The sequence below is a fragment of the Ahaetulla prasina genome, chromosome 7, assembly GCF_028640845.1.
Source record: "Ahaetulla prasina isolate Xishuangbanna chromosome 7, ASM2864084v1, whole genome shotgun sequence".
NCBI lineage: Eukaryota > Metazoa > Chordata > Lepidosauria > Squamata > Colubridae > Ahaetulla > Ahaetulla prasina.
The window spans coordinates 84,956,270-84,973,292 of NC_080545.1; the positions used below are offsets into that span (position 1 = coordinate 84,956,270).

The following is a 17,023-nucleotide window of genomic DNA, read 5'->3' on the forward strand; positions in this document are numbered from 1 at the left end:
TTGTCTTCAGAATAATTTTCTTGGAATGGTGTAGAGTTGGACCAAATTTGTGCAGAGGGGCAGCAGACCTTAAATTTCTCACCCTGGAAGATTCCCCCAAAAAAACTTTCAAGGTTTGGCAGACAAGCTGAATCTTGTAAAGCACTGCAGGCTGGGAAGAATCTAACCTCTGGGAAAAAATCAGGTCAGAGTTTTAATTTTCTGCTTAATTTTCAAGTATTCCTTCCTTTGCCCTTTGTCTCCCCTCCTGTTAACCCATGTTAATCCACAGGGAAGGAACAGGATAGAGTCTGGGTGTCAGCCTCCGCATGCTGCTACTTTATTACTCTGTTTACTCTCTACTGATTTATGCATTTATTGGTCTGCTAGCTACGGCTGTCATGGAAACGGGGGGGGGGATTGTCTTGGCTATAGGAAGCAAGCTGGTGGAGACACTTATTTTATTTATTTATTTATTTGTCACAACATTATATACAGGAACATATATTGAAAGGAAACAATAGGACAGGAACGGTACGCATTTTTGTGCACTTATGCACTTCTTGTCATAAGTGCACTTATGTACTTATGACAAGAAGAGGATTAGAAGTTTCCCTCTGCATTCTTCGGCAGTGGGGAAGCGTGCAGATAATGGTCAAGACCAACCGTCCGTGCATAGGGATGGAGCCATCTGAAGATGCACACCACGTGTTCCTCTGAAGGAACGTGGCTTGGACATTACTAACCAGAACTAAGGGAAGAGGGTTTGGGGGATATTTCTTATATGTGAATTTTGCACCTATTCTCTCAGATCTTGCTTTACTTTGCTTGCATTCAGTTCATACTTAGTAAAAGTACCTTCTCTATGAAAATGGAGTTGGGGTTTTTCTTTCTTGAGTACTGAAAGGAGGCACACCTGACACTGGGGAAACTGCCAAGGAAGAAGAGGAAATTAGCAGCGCTCTTACACCTGTGTTGGCTTAAATTCAAGCTCAATTTCAGCCCTTTTGGGGAAATTTAGCTAGCCTATTAATATAAAGTAGAGGTGGGATTCACTTACCTTCCCTACCGGTTCGCAAATGTGAGTGCGCTCACTCGCACGCGCCACCTCTGCACATGCGCACAGCCTTCTGCACATGTGCAGTAGTCACACATTACGTCTGGGTGGGTGGGCGGAGCCTCCCACAGTCGCCACTACCAGTTCACGCGATCCGGACAGAACCGATTGAATCCCAGCACTGATTCAGTGATTCAGTTGGAAAGTTTTATCCTACCCATTGTTAATTAGAGCCAATCATCTTAATTTCATGGTCAATCTGACACCATTTTTTTAGCATTTCATTTATGTTTTCCCCAGTTCTGTCAAGGAAAGCTTAAATTCTTATTCAAGATTCTGCTTTTCTTTGCTTGCACTTGAGTCTCAGATGAAGGTCATTGAATTGTTATCCCTTCTTTTTCAAAAGTATCTAAATGTTTTTAATCAAAGTTATATTCTTTAACATTTGCTATATTCTTCTTTCCCTCCTAGAATTAAATTCTGCAGCAAAAAACTGTGATTTTGAACTCCAAGGTAAGAGAACCTTTATTTTTTATTACTCAGCATTGATTATAATCTAGATACATGGGTTAGATTCAGCTCTTAGAGGGGGCAGTATTGACTTTTTATTTTCTTAAAAGTGTTGTATGTGCTTTCAGTCACATGCACACAAACACAGACAAAGTCAATTCTTATAGAGTTATTAACTGTTCATCTATTTCTGTGGTTGAATATCATCTGGGCAATGTTTATATTAATGTCAAGGACTACTGCTTTGAAACAACTTCTTTTGCAGGAGAAATAAATTTCTACATCAAGGATTGCAATTTTCTGAAATAAAATACCTCTCATCTATATCACTGGTACTGCAGATAAAGTTTAGTTGGCTAAATTGAAGCTAATGATCTTGAACATTGTTTTAATATTAAGTGCAGTAATGTATACATGAACAATCCTATTTCTTGTACTCTTTGTTTTCCATGTATGGTGGGGGGGCCAGTAACTGTAATATTACACTTTTATATATTTAACTTTTTGACTTTCCAGATGTCACCCCTATGTTACAACCTTCTCCACCCCTCAAGCCACGTACCGTTTGGATTGTGTATTCTGCTGATCACAAACTCTATGTAGACATTGTGTTGAAATTTGCTCAGTTCATGATCACCGTGTGTGGTACGGAGGTCATCCTAGACCTGCTAGATGAACACCAGATATCTGAGATGGGAGCAGTGTGCTGGCTTACTCGGCAGAAACAGAAAATGGAAGCGCTGTCTTCGAAGATCATCATCTTGTGTTCCCGGGGTACTCGAGCCAAGTGGCAGGCTATGCTTGGGCACAAGGAATCCAGTGTACATCTGAAGCAAGATAATCTGCTGCCAACAGGGGACTTGTTCACTCCAGCACTGAATCTGATTTTACCAGACTTTAAGCAGCCAGCTTGCTTTGGACTGTATTTAATTTGCTACTTTGAGGGCATAAGCAATGAGAGTGACATTCCAGACCCTTTCCACGTCATCTCCAAATATCAGCTGATGGATAAGTTTGAGGAAATTTACTTCTTAATCCAGGATCTTGAAAAATTTGAGCCAGGGCGAATGCATCAGATTCCAGCCATCTCACCTGAAAAGTACACTGAAAGCCCCTGTGGCAAACAGCTAAAGGAGGCTTTGCAGAAATTCCAGACATGGCAGGCTGAGCATCCAGATTGGTTTACAAGTGAATGTGTCTGCAGTGAGGATGAAGATGATCTACAACCTCTGAGTGGGGAACTCACTGAAGAATTAATATCCCCTGGAAAAGGAATTCTTAAGAAGCAACTGCTTCCAAAGGAACCTGACCCCAATAACTGTTGCTTAGTCAATCTTCTGGTTAATGAAGATGACTTGGGAGCATATAAATTGACACCTCAGCATCTGTCACAAGAAGATCTAGCATTCCACACTCTGGTCACTCCTGCTGAGATACCTTCTGTTCAGGTGGTCAAGCCAGCTGCCCTTGCAGAAGAAAATGAGATACTCAGTCATAAACTGTTGACCAATGAAGATTGGCTACAAAGCGTGCCCATGATAGAAGCTAGCGTCCCAAGAAGAAATCATGTCATTCTTCAAGAGCATTTATCCTCAGATCCCCAGGCCTTGCCAGCTGATGTGAGGCAACAACTGGAGGGATTGATGTATTCCCTCTATCAACAAAGTGTCATCCCCTCTGATATGCCCCTTTGCCAAGAAGGTGTTAATGAGCAGCAACAGCTGTTGTTTGATGAGGCTTCCAAAGTTCAGAGACAGTCGGTACAGTCCGATCAGGGTTACATCTCCAGATGTTCTTCTTTCCCTTCTGATAGCGCTGTTGAACCGGAGGAAGAAGAGAACCAAGAACAGGAAGGATATTGGTCTGCTGGGCATCTTACTGCAGATGTCTTAAGTAGTCTAAAAAGTCTTCAGCAGCAGTTGCTTTTCCAGGATATCCAGAAAAACTGTAGCTAAGGTCACTTGGGAGAGGGAAGGGGGAATTGGTTCTCTTTTTGAAACAACTAGACAATCCATGACTGATGGGATCATTCTTCTTTCAGTATGTAATATAGACCTGCATTGTTTCCCCTCCCCTTGTGACCTTTGAGAGCCCTGGTGAAGCTCCTCCCTCCTCTTTCTCAGCTGATTCATGAACCTGTCACTTTGCTAGAGGGAGGGAGAACAAAGAGAGGAAGGGGGCTCAAGGGCTCAACTATCACTGGCACACCAGAGGCAGGCATCCCAGTCTCTCCTTTGTCCTGTCCAAATATAATATAGCCTTGCACCTTTCCCTTCCGTTCACAATTGTCAGAAGAACCCCTCCTCCTGCCCTCATCTGACATGTGGAACTGCCTGCCACTTTGTTGTGGAGAGGGAGAACTATGGGAGTCATGGACCACAAGGAAAACTGCACCCTCCTCATTCTGCCATATCCCCAAGGGATCCCTCTCTCCAGGGAGGAAGAAGGCTCACCTCAACCAACCTTATTTTACCAGCAGGCATCCAACTTACCCTCTCATTCTTACCCTTACTAGCCACTGCCATTAAGAGATTTAAAATTTTGACCATGGTTTCAAAGCTGCCAGTGATCACTTGTCTGTCAGGTCTTGCTACCAGCCAATTGGGCGTAGGGGCCAGAGGGAGGCTGGAAAGAGGGTAAGTATGTGCCCCTCCCATCTTTCCTTGTGTCATGCAACCCATAGTTTCCTGAAAAGTACAGTCAGGAAAGTATGGCATTAAAACGTCAAATTTCAATCCCAGGGAATCATGGATCCCAGATTTTGGATGCATTCTGTAAATTGGTCCATTTAAAGTACGTTGATTCAAAAATTATTGCTCTATGATGCACCATTTTGCCCAATTGAAGGCCACAAAGTATCAAACAGTCACAAGAGTTTTACTGTAGTACTGTATATAAGTTAATGGCTGTTTGTTGGATTGTGCAACATCTGATCTAAGCTAAATAGCAGTGTGCTATAATGATATAAATTGCCTCTTAAGAATACAGGCATAGCCATAGAAGATCAGGAGAATTTGCCAAATATTCTGAAAGTAGCAAGTATTAAAATAGAAAAAACTTTAGCTTTAGATGACATGAAAAAGACTGTCTAGCCCAGTACCATTTTTTCCATTGTGGCTGATAGCAGATTATCTGTGAATTTTGTAGTTTTGTAAGTCAAATCAGCAAGAATTGCCAGTCTCTTTTTATAAGTATTCAGTTTAGTAACTCTAGTCACAATTTATAGCAGTGAATTTTGTCAGCCAGTTTTGCCCTATACAAAGAAGTGTTTTCTATCACCTCTGTCATTTAATTTCATAGTATTATCTGCATTTATCTTATTACTGTCAAGACGGAGTGGCTGTGAAGGCAGGGGACCTCAGGATCTGGTTATTTATCATCTTTAGTTCTGTATGTGGTTATACTACTCCAGACAGACATGGTGCACAACCTGGAAGTTCTCCTAGAATCGCAACTCATGCTCGAACAGCAGGTGACAGACGTATCTAGGAGAGCCTCTTGAGTTGTGCACCAGTTGCCCCTTTATTTGGATCCTGAGGCCACAGTCAGTCATGCCCTAGTCATCTCAGTTGGATTACTGCAATGCTCTCTACATGGGGCTACCTTTGAGGAGTATTTAGAAGCTACAACTGATGCAGAAAGCAGCGACCTGGACAGTTCTGAGGGCCTTTAGGTGACATGTATAACACTGCTATTTGCACAAGCTGTATTCGTTACCAGTTTGCTTCCAGGTCCAGTTCATGGTGTTGGTTATTACCAAAGCCTTATATGGCATGGATCCAGCCCAGTGTGACTAGCCCAGCCCACTTGTGTCAGCGAAAGAGGCCTGCTACAGACTCCGTCTGCTAAGGAATTTAAGCAGGTGGGCTAAAGAAGAGCTTTTTTCTACTGTGATCCCAACCCTGTGGAATACGGGTAGTCCTCAACTTACAACAATTCGTTTAGTGACCGTTCAAAGTTACAACAACAACAAAAGTGAAAAAAGTGACATGACCGTTTTTCACAGTTACGACGTTTGCAACATCTCAATGATCATGTGATCAAAATTCAAACACTTGGCATCTGGTTCATATTTACGACAGTTGCAAAATCATGTGATCCCCTTTTGCAACCCTCTGACAAGCAAAGTCAATCAGGAAGCCAGATTCACTTAACCGGGTTACTAACTAATCAACTGCTGTGATTCACTTAACAACCATGGCAAGAAAGGTTGTAAAATGGGGTAAAATTCACTTAAATGTCTCATTTAACAACATAAATTTTGGGCTCAACTGTGGTTGTAAATTGATTACCTGTACTGTACCACTGAAGGTGAAAACTACTCCCAGCCTTTTGGCATTCCAGAAGGGCATTTAAATTTGGTTTTACTAGTTGGCCTGGGGCCCCAACGGGGTTGTTTGACCTGGTAAGAAGACCTCAATCCCATGTCATCCACCTCCTTGGTTCCAGTTTTTTTGCAGAGTTTTAAATCTTTAATTGCTTTTCTATTTATCTTTTTATGTTCTATAAACCACCCAGAGTCGCCCTACTCAGGGAGATGGGTGGCATATAAATTTAATTTTAAAAAGTAAAAGTCAGATATAGGAAATAGCTGCAATTGTGCGGATGCTGTGGCTTTCAATTTTACCTTTTTGGATTCTCCATGGAATGTTATTTGCAGCAACAGAGACAGCATTTCATAGCAAAAGTCTGTTGCCTCTGAAACAAATAAAAACATGCATGGTTCCCAAACTTGACAGTTGCCCTGACAAGTTAAAGCAAATAGTTGTTAAAAGGGTGTATGTATGTGTGTGCGTGAGTGTACAAGTGCATAGATGAGAGAGGGAGTTGGAGGCTTCTCTGCCAGAAATTATTTAGTGTGCAGAAAACACATCTATCGCTTGATTCAAAATTTAGACTTGTTTTTAAAATTAGCTTCAAGAATCCAGAGAAACTCTTTGTTTTTGCATAGGTTCTTCAGATATAGGTGGATCTCAACTTGCAACACAATTCTTTGCAATTAAGAACACAATATGACCGTATGACTAACTTTTTGTTGCTATCACCAAGGGTTAAATTGCAACCTATGACCATCATTTGTGTTGTAAATGTTGTATCTTTGATGAAGGTTTTTTTCCTTTTTCTTTTCTTTTATGTACACTGAGAGCATATGCACCAAAACAAATTCCTTGTGTGTCCAATCACACTTGGCCAATAAATTCTATTCTATTCTATTCTAAAAATTGGGATCAGAATTTCCACTGCCAAGCAAGGCAATTGTTAAGTGAGTCATGCTCAATTTTACAGCCTTTTTTTGCTTTTTTTGGTAAAGCAAATCACTGCAGTTGTTAAGGGAATCACAGCCATCATTAAGTGAATACAGCTACCCCTGCCCCCATTGACTTTGTTTGTTGAATGCTGACTGGGAAGGTCGCATGCAGGTGGCAATCACATGACTTGGGATGCTGCAACCATCGTAAATACATGCCAGTTGCCAAGTGCCCAAATTTTGATCATGTGACTGTGGGGATGCTGCAACAATTTTAAGTGTGGGGCCCAGTGCTATTGCAGTTTTGAACGGTCACTAAACGAAGGGTTGTAAATTAAGGACTACCTATACTGTTGAATACTCTTACATTGCAACTTTAACACCCAACTGCCTATATAGGAATTGAAAAGGCTATTAAAAGATCCAAGTACATGGGGTTAATTCAGTTCAAACTCAGTTAAATAGCAGCCGCTGTGGAGGATTTGGGAAAAGTAATTTCCCAACTTGATTACCTTATGCTCTTCATACATTGGGAAACCTGCTTTCTTGCTAATTACATCAATATATTAAGGCAAATGAGCAGGACTGTTGTGTTTTTCAACTAATGACCTTCTAGCCTACTGGAAATTAGTCTGCAGTATCTTTCAATGTTTATCACTGATGTTCAAGCTGGTTATTTTAATTTTACATTCTGTCTTTTCCAGTGTAGCTTCTATTATACAATTAAATTGTGTACTATATTTTTCAGCGTTGCTGGCTTAATTTAAATTTGCAAATAAATGTAACCATATTTTTAGTCATGCATTAATCAGATTGTTTTGTTTTGCATTTGCATGTTTGCTACTGCTTGGAAATGAGTAGTTACAGGATGCTGAACAGATGCTAAACCTGTTTCATTTTTTACCTAAATATTTAAAGAGCAAGTGTCAGTTAGCTAAGTCAAAAAAACTATGGCTAACTCATAGTTGCTCATAAGTCGACATACCATTGTGGCTGAATTATCTATATATTAGAAATAGGAAGAATCAATGGAATGATTAATACTCCAAGTACTTTGCGTTTCAGAGATACTGTATATCAATGGACAGTTCACAATAACAGAATGTTATTCTAAACAAAGTTTAGAATATTTTATGTAACAATTCTTTTCTTACAGTAGCCCTGAAATGATGGAATACAAGAGTATTCTTCATTTTCTTTGTTAGGGCAGTATTTCATAACCAGTTTTACATGGTTGTAGCTGTTAGCAAGTTTCATATCAAATTTAAATAGCTGTTAAAAGATGCAAAATTTATCTTGAAACATTAAACTTTGTTATATATTTAATGTAATCTGCTCTGATGATCATTGCCCAGAAACTACAGGTTGTCCTTGATTTACAATGGTTCATTTAGTGACCATTCAAAGCTACAATAGCACTGACAAAAGTGACTTATGACCGTTTTTCACAGTTACAACCTTTGCAGCATCCCCATGATCATGCGTTCAAAATTTAGAAGCTTAGCAACTGGTTCAACTTTCTGCTGTTATGTCCTAAGGTCATGTGATCCCCTTTTGTGACCTTCTGACAGGCAAAGTCAATGGAGAAGCCAGGTTTGCTTAATAACCTTAATACTAACTTAACAACTGCAGTGACAGTTATCTCACTTAACAATTGGGCTCGGTTGTGGCCGTAAGTCGAGGACTACCTGTAATTATACAGTTAAAATCTGAAATAACCAGTGGAATGTTAGAAATACCATGTGTATCTGTTGCAACAGCTAAACTGGACTCCCTCTGAGTTTTCTAAATGCATCTATCCTCAGTACCTTTCTATCTTTTCTGTAGCTATATAAAAAGTTAAGAATTTGAAGCTCTTTTGTGGCCTTCAAACTAAGATCATGATTCAAGTGAAGCTTTAACCTCTACTCACTGCAGTGGAGATTAGCACAAGCTCTAATTAAGATTTGTACCATTACAAAATGATAAGACCTTGACTGGTATGCATCCATTGCAGTGAAAATGGCTAGGTCTACATGTTATCTTAAGCCACAAAGCAAACATTTTATCTTGTCAAGTTGTAGAGGTAATGCACAAGATTTCTCATAGTCCAAAGTCATCCTGGCAGGTGGATAGTAAAGAAATATACATATGGAAAACTGCACACCAGCTACCTCCTCAAATTTTGAAGAACTGAAAATTCCCAATGCATGTTTTGATAGGTATCCAGGGCATAAGAGATGTTTTTAAATCTGCCAGCGAAAAAGAAAACAATAGAGCCAATAAATATCCAGCCTATTGCCAACTATAAGTCAGCATCTTGTCTCCATGTTGTATTGTATTTGATACAAGATTTGGAATTGCCTGAATTCTGACGTTTTGCTAATTTAAAATTGGGAGGATAAGTGATACATTTTTATCATACCTGAATTGCAAATATTTAACCAGATATCAGCCAAAATACGTTCTTTTTATTTTAAGAACAAAATCTTTATTTTTATTTTTAATACTCTGTTAAGTGTATGGGGATGCTAAGTTTCCTGGGCTATATAACTGTTTTACTTTCTATGGTATTGTTGCTTGTATAGCTGCCCTTGTCATACACTGGAAGTTTGCTGCTTAAAACCCTTAAAAAGGGTATGGGACATAGCTTCCTACAGGTAACTCTAGTTCAAATGTGAATGCTAGCTTGCAGTCAGCTATCATTTCAATAATGCCTACTTAAACTTAAACATAACAACTTGCAGTCATTGTTATTTCAGTTAATAAGTGTGTATCATTGTAAAAGGTACAATATGGGCTGAGGTTTAATACTTATTTCCAGTGCTATGAAATATGAAGTGATTGATGCTACAAAAGATTAGCCCAACTGCTTCAAAAGGCAGCAGTTGCATGATGATATTGTGTTGTTTTCTAATGATATTTGGGGGAGCAAATAAAATGTGGTATTTCTTTAGTAGGCAACTAGCATCCCCATTTAAAATATCACATAGTTCAGGAAAGGGCAGGGGAAAGAGTGCACAGTACTTAAGCTTCACAATCACAATCACAGCACCAAGATTGTCCAGACAAATAGAAAGGAAATACTAAAGGGAAGGCCTCTGGCCAAAATTTTACACCACTGTTTTTCAAAAGCTCTGCTTTGAGACCAGAATAAAGCACTAGTGAGAGAGTTAAACCATTTTCAATCCTGTAATAATAAGTTTAGCAAACATTCTAAGAGTTGTTGTATAGGATTACATAATGAAACACCCAATAGAAACCTTTATTCATAAATTATAGAAGAAAAAATAAAGTGTAGTTTTAAAACTATATTGGAGGATCAGGTCCTTTATTCATTTTTTCATAATTGATAATTTAATTGCAAAGAACATTACTGAATTAGGGAGAAACCAGTGCTTCCCCTACACACCATCATAGACATTTTACATCTTTTTGTGGAATAGTCTTGATCAAGCCAGTTTATAGGGAGAAAGATGTAACTTTACATTTCTTCCATATTATGTCCAATAATTTGATTCTCTGAAAAAGTAGGTATTAAGAAAAAGTAAGTAGGTGAATAATTTTCTTTCTTGCCAATCACTGCACCTACCACCATTTCTAAGCCTTTAGTGTGCAAGAAAATGTTTAAAAAACATGGGTGACTGAAAAACAGGTTATTCTAAATCCACTTTGGGGCCTCATCCAAATTTGGAGCTTTATCTAGCCCTGTTGAAACCTGACTGCATTATGAAACGTTAGAACTCTTGCTAAGACATCCAAGTTCTCACTAGTGATCTTTGCAGGTTAATCCTTTATCAAATTAGTTTGAAGGTATGAAGAAGCTATGTCACACTCATGGATTATCAAGTACAAAAAGACTAATCCCAATTTATTTGGCCTGCCTCGAATGGACATTTTAGCAAGTAGAACTTAATAGACCTGAATGAAGGCTGTCCTCAAAACAGAGCACCAATTTATTGAAATCATACAAGGCTTATTCCAAGAGACCCGAAAGCCTCAGTTGGAGGTTGTTAAGAGACCCTGTTATCACCGGTGAGTTAGCTGTTAATCGAGAGATGGACATTCAGGCCACTCTCTAGATGCAATAAGTTTCAAGCACAGAGGTAGACATCAGCAAAGGAAAGGGGAACACCTTTCTTATAAGAGTGTAGGCAGCACCCTAATTCCAGGAACTTTCCCCAAATGGACTCTTATCTCTGTGAGGAAGGAGAACAGTAGGTATTGGTGATTTTAAAGAAAAACTTCTTTAAAAGGCGGCACAAGAGAGAGAGAGCCAGGGGTTCAAAAGGCAGGCATGCTGAGGAAGGCAAGGTCCAGGACAGTCAGTTACAATGATCAAGGGTATCATACAGTCTGAAACACTTTGGAATCTTATCATTCAAGAGGAGAGGACAAGATAAAAGCAATAAAGGGCACTGTGCAAAAAAAAAAGCCTACAGTACATATGTGGCTGAATCCTTTGACACCATAAGAAAAAAAGGAACCTGCAATAGATTCCTGAGAGGTGAATCTTACTGATTTATTCTTATAGATGTTTGGGATCTCAATGCTGAATTTTTCCTCCACACTGTTAGCCAAGGGCATGTAGAAAAGGAAACAATTGTTAAGAAAAAAAATTGTGTCCTTGATTTGCCCTTGGTCAAAGCAGCTGGTACAACTAGAGCACCTTAGAGCAGCAATGCTGAGGAGAGGCACATTTAGAAAGAAAAATGGCTTAACTCTCAAGGAGATGGTATTTTTGTGCCCAGGTTGTTCCGTCTGCAGGTGATAACTCACATCCATAAGACCCCCACCCGCACAAACCCTAGAATCTACGGGTAGAAATTTAGCAGGGAAATTGCTAAAATTCACATGCCTGACATAGAAATAATGTTTATATCAGAGGACCATCTGATCAGGATCTTCCACTTTTTCAGTTGGAAAATCCCCTCCATATCCTTATTCATAGAACTATTCCAATATAGCATCAGCAAAAAATAATTATTTTCTTTCATTAGTCAGCACTGCCATCAATGCTTAAGTCCATTAGGAAATCCAGGCAGGTAGGCTAGATTGGGAAGTGTTTTAAAAAAAACCAGGAAGAAGGCAATGTGGAAGCTGCATTTGTTTGGTTGCCAAGAGAACTACGTAGATACAGTCATGATGTTACCAAGAGTCTGACTCAACCCAAAATAGATTTTAGCCACTGCTGCAGGAGGGACACTCTAAAATACTGTACATATGGACAATTTGAACAGTTTAGAAGAACATATCAGGCAAAGCTTCATGATCTTGCCACAGCATGCCACAGGATGGTTGGCTTGTCCCCAGTTCTCCCTTCATTGTAGGCATTGATGGCAGGAGGCACCTCAGCAAGGACAGGTGAGTGGGAAACCTGACAAGGTGAAGAAATGGAAATAATGTACATTTCCCCCTTTCTTTGGAGGATAAGACTAAGTCGCTGCCTCCTCCTCTTTGAAATTATAGGAGATGAGCAAAAAGGAGTCCGTAGCACAGCACATAAACCACATGTTAGAATCTATAGAATAAATAGGGTCAGGGTTGGAAAGAAAATATTTAGGACCTGGGAATCTAAATGTGGGGATGATTTTGTTTTTGATGAAAAAGCTTATTGCTGCCATCATTAGGCTTAGTGGATTCATTACTGGGATTAATTGGGAATGGGATGGGAATGCACCTATTCCCTTGGAGAAGAGATTTCTGTATACATTTCCAAAAGTTATATATGCCTATGATTATAAATGGTTGAGTAGAGAAGAGAGTGAAGCAAGAATAGCATGAAGAATGCAACAAGAGATCCAAATTACATGGGTTCTCTGCTTCTCATAAAGCATTCTACCCATCTTGACTACTGCTGCGTGGGCATCCTTGCCCTGATGGAATCACCATAAGCCAATGTTCACATTATCAGCCAAGTATCTACAGGGAAGTACTTGTGTGGCAGAGTCTTCAGAAAGCCAACTGAGATAGGGAGTGGATTTGTGAACAATGACAAGGAGAGCTCATAATTAAGACGACCAAAAGGAAACTTCACAAATATGTGGGGGAAGAAAGGTATAAAGACTACAAAGTAAATACAGGTTGGAAGAACAACCACTTTCCAGTTGCATTCAGTAGGTGACCAACACAGTCATGGAGAAGTAGTACATTTAGTGGAACAACTGAATGGATGCCATCTCCTTAAGGAGGTCTAAATAACTGGACAGCTATAAACACAAAATAACCAGAGAGGGCTGGGTACCTAAACTGGATTAAGAAGGAATACAGTTTATAGAGGATGGATGGGCAGGATGAAGGAAGCCCCCTCCCCCAGTCTGACTTCGAAACCCCTTCGTGTTGTCCTCAGCTCTGGGCAGTGACCGCCAGTGTGTTGACGTAACCATGGGGCCCCATGTCGTTCTCTGAGATGCAGTGGCTGAGCTGGCCAGCCCCGACGCCTGTGGAAAGGACGGGCACGTTCTTGCCCTTGCCGCCCTGCCCGCTGGCAGAGTGGAGAAGGTAGCAGGTCTCCATGGCCTCCAAGGCCCGGCAGGCCAGGAAGAAGAGGTTCTTGAGCATGAAGATGGAGAGCGGCTGCTGGTAGCGGACCAGCAGGAGGCAACGCAGGGCCAGCAGCGGCGCATCCAGGAGTCCGGCGGGGAGCAGCCAGTGTAAGGCCAGGCGGCCGGCGCCGGGGGCCCGCGGCGCGCTCAGCTCATACAGCCAGAGCACGGGCGAGGCCAGGCACAAGAAATAGACGGCGATCAGCACGTACCGGACGGGCGGCGGCAGGGGCAAGGCGGGCCGGGCCGGCTGCAGGAGCAGCAGCTCCAGGAGGGTGAAGCTGTCCAGCAGGTCCAAGCACGTGGCCAGGAAAGCGGCGGAGGCGCGGTGCTGGGGGGGCGGCTGGGGCGGCAGGAGCAGCTGGCCGCCGCCGGGGTCGGTGCTGATGGCGCGCAGGAGGCAATAGAGCAGCGGAGCCGAGAGCGCCAGGGTGATGCGGAAGCCCGTGGCGCCCAGCGGCAGGCGCAGCTCGACCAGCTCCAGGATGGAGGTGCCCAGGATGAGGGCCGCCTTGGGCGTGAAGGCGATGGCGTAGATCAGCCAGGCCAAGTGGGCGTAGGCGAAGTCCCCGCTTCGCGGAGTGGCCCCCGTCTTGCCCCCCGAGCCCGCCCCGCCGCCTCTGCCGCCGTAGGGCCCGTGGCTCAGCAGCGGGTGCAAGGGCGGGGGCGGCGGGTGGCCTCCTCCGGCCCCCAACGGGCGCTCCCGCCGACGGGCGCGGCTGTTGCGGCAGAAGAAGATGCTCCAGCCGGCCGCCAGCACCAGGTCGGTGGCGATCCAGCTGCACCAGTACAAGTCGGTGACGGCGATCAGGTAGATGTCCAGCAGCGCCCCCTGGCCCAGCAGCAGCACCAAGGACAGCGCCTGGTAGCCCCAACGCGGCCCCGTCGGACCGGCGCCGAAGCCCCCAGCCCACAGCAGGCCGGCCGCCGGGCCCGCCGCCGCCCCCGGCCCGGCCAGCGGAGCCCCGTACAGCTCGCCGGCGGTCATGGTGCAGCCCGACGACGAGGAACTGCTGAAGCCTGACGAGGGGCAGGCTGAGGCGGCGGCGGCGGCGGCGGCGGCGGCGGGAATGGCAACGACGGCCACCGGCGAAGCGGGGTCCTGCGCCGGCACCAGCGGCTTGGCTTCTTCCCCTTCGCCGTCCTCGTCCTCCTCGCTGCTCCGGTCGCTGCTGCTGCTGCTGCTGCTGTTGGTGGTGGGGGCGCGGCTGCTGCTGGCGCCGCCGCTGCTGCTGCTGCTCCGGGTCCGGGTCGAAGCCGAATTGGAAACCGAGCCCCGCCTGCCCCTCCGGGTGCCGCCGCTGGAGCTGCTGGTGCTGCTGACGCCGCCGCCGCCGCCGCCGCCCAGAAAGAGCGGCTGCAGATCCCCGGCAGCGGCGGGGGGAGGCGGCGGGGGAGCCTGGAAGGAGCCGGAGGAGGAGGAGACCGAGCGCTGGTTGGAGACCACCCGGTGCATGGTCGGCCTGACCCCGCGGCCCAAGGCGAACGGGCCGGCCGGCGGGCCACAGCCCTCCCGCCCGGGCGGCCACAAAAAAAAAAAAAAAAAAAAGCAGCGACCCTGCCAGGCGCAGTCGAGTCTCGGGGAGCCCGAGCGCTGGGCGGGCGAGGCTGAGCGAAAGCGGAGACCCGGCCTGGATCGTCGGGATCCGGGGAAACCCGGAGCGGATCCGCGCGGAAGAGGAAGAGAAGGCAGGGGGGAAAAAGGAGGCAGAGCCGACGGATAGAGAGAGAGGCGGCCTTTGGGGGTCGTGGGCGAGCGAAGCGAGGGCTGGCTCTGCTCTGAGGAAGCCGCTGCCGAGCCGCCGAGGGACGCGGGCAGGGGCGGGCCGCAGGTAGGAGGACACTTGGGAGCAAAGCCCCCCCCTCCTCTTCCAGAGCTCTTCTTGGCAACAACTGGGTGGGCGGCCTGTGACAGCAGCACATGAGTCACTTGCTGGAGGGGGCAAGAAAACCGTTGCCTAGCTAGAAAGGAAGTCTGAGACCCTGAGTATGCCCCCCCCCATGACTTTGGGAATTAAAGAAGGGTTGTTGGGACAGACTCTTGTCCAACATGGACCCCTCCCCCACCCCCAATTGGTTTTTGGGTGCATGGGCGTGCGCACATGTGCTTTCAAGTCAAACTGTGACTTCTGGCAACTATCTGAACTTGTCCCTGCAGTTTTCTTAACAAGGGAATTTCCTAGAGCCGTTGGTTGGTCCGAGGTCTTCCACCTGGCCTTGTGCCTAAGGCAGGACTAGAACTCACAGTCTTCCAGGTTGCTAGCCTGATGACTTAAAGCACTACACCTGTCTCTCCAAGATCGGACTACAGTTCCTAGGTCATCTTCAGAGAAAGTCGGGGAGGAGGGGGGTATCAGATGGAGAAGGGTGACTTTTACATTAGATGCCTTCTACTTCACACACTTTAAGCCCAAGGGTCCAAAAGGGGCTTCTTCCACCTTCTCACGTTCTCTGAGAAGGACATTTATTCCTGCCCTTGGCTTTGGGCAGAAGTCTTTATCACCATGTCTTCACCTAGCCGGGACAGTCTGGCGTGATGCAATATCAATCATCCTGAGCTGCTATTTTTTGCAGCATCCTTTTGGCCCTTTAAGAAAGCCCAGCATCTGGAAATCAGTCAGGAGAAATTTAGGCCTTCTATGGCAGGGGTCTCCAACCTTGGCAACTTTAAGACTTGTGGACTTCAACTCCCAGAATTCCTCAGCCAGCTGTCCACAAGTCTTAAAGTTGCCAAGGTTGGAGACCCCTGGTCCAGAGCACAATAGAATAAAACCAAACTTTAACACCAGGCTATGTAATTAATCTCTGTAGTTAGAAGTTTGGCATCCTACAATCTGAGGTGGGGCTTCTATTTTCTTCCCCACAGACAGCCCAATGCTCTTCAGCAGAACAAAAGCTTCCAGCAAACTTCTTTCTGATTGTTTAGCTTCAAAGGGAGGAGACTTATTCTTGCTCTGGGATTGGGCTAGGTAACCCCTCATGAACATACCTTAATAGAAGCAAAAAAAAAAAGTTCAGATCTAACTGGACTCTGTAGAACAGGGGTGTCAAACTCAAGGCCCATGGGCTGCATCTGGGGTGCTTAAATCTGGCCTGCGGGGCTGGCCTGGAAATAGCAAAGGACCGGCCCACGGTGCCTCTGGCAAGGAGCCACACGGGGGAGCCATGCGTGGCACCCTGTGCCCTGTTTTGGCTGGCAAAGTGCTGCAGAAGGCATCCGTCCCTTCTCCCCATGCCACCCCAACCGGCCTGCAGAGAACTACAATACTGATCCGGCCCTTGAAGAAATCCAGTTTGACACCCCTGCTGTAGAAGCTTGCATTGCTAGACTAACACCCCCAAAACGCAAATGTGGCTTTGTAATGTGTTCAAATGCTTCAGTACAAAATTCATATCTGGAAAGAATCTGCTGCAAAGTGACATCAGGCAGGGCTATCTGCCAAAAAAACAAGGTTAAGAAAAACTTACCTCACAATGTCATGGCCCATATGTGGGCTTTTCTACCGATTTTGTAATAGTCATTTTATTAAATATTACAATGTATAACAATAAAAACTAATGCAAACTAAAAAGAAAAAAAATAAGGTCTAGATTCTAACTTTTTGGTCCAGAGGTAATATATTAAATGACAGTAAGATGAGAATGTCTTTTATTATCTAAATTATTTGGTATAATGCATCGTAATTATTCTTCTAATATCAGTCA

General features: G+C 44.3%; 2 protein-coding genes across 2 annotated transcripts in view; one reads left to right on the top strand and one right to left on the bottom strand.

The window, feature by feature from the left end:
- IL17RA (interleukin 17 receptor A) overlaps positions 1-9,843 on the top strand; it is a 32,589-nt gene extending 22,746 nt beyond the window's left edge. The window contains exons 11-12 of the mRNA XM_058190259.1: positions 1,508-1,549; positions 2,063-9,843. Of these exons, the coding sequence (XP_058046242.1) occupies positions 1,508-1,549; positions 2,063-3,501 (1,481 nt within the window). The 3' untranslated portion in view covers positions 3,502-9,843. The remainder of the gene's footprint in view (positions 1-1,507; positions 1,550-2,062) is intronic.
- Positions 9,844-9,847: 4 nt separating this feature from the next.
- TMEM121B (transmembrane protein 121B) lies at positions 9,848-16,740 on the bottom strand. The gene is made up of 2 exons (XM_058190258.1): positions 16,063-16,740; positions 9,848-15,952 (listed from the first exon to the last, which is right to left on the bottom strand). Exon 2 carries the CDS (start codon positions 14,772-14,774, stop codon positions 13,119-13,121), a length of 1,656 nt encoding a protein of 551 aa, XP_058046241.1. The 5' UTR covers positions 14,775-15,952; positions 16,063-16,740; the 3' UTR covers positions 9,848-13,118.
- Positions 16,741-17,023: the final 283 nt, after the last annotated feature.

Coding starts and splice junctions, on each gene's coding strand:
- TMEM121B (XM_058190258.1), bottom strand. CDS start 14,774: ATGCACCGGGTGGTCTCCAACCAGCGCTCGGTCTCCTCCTCCTCCGGC.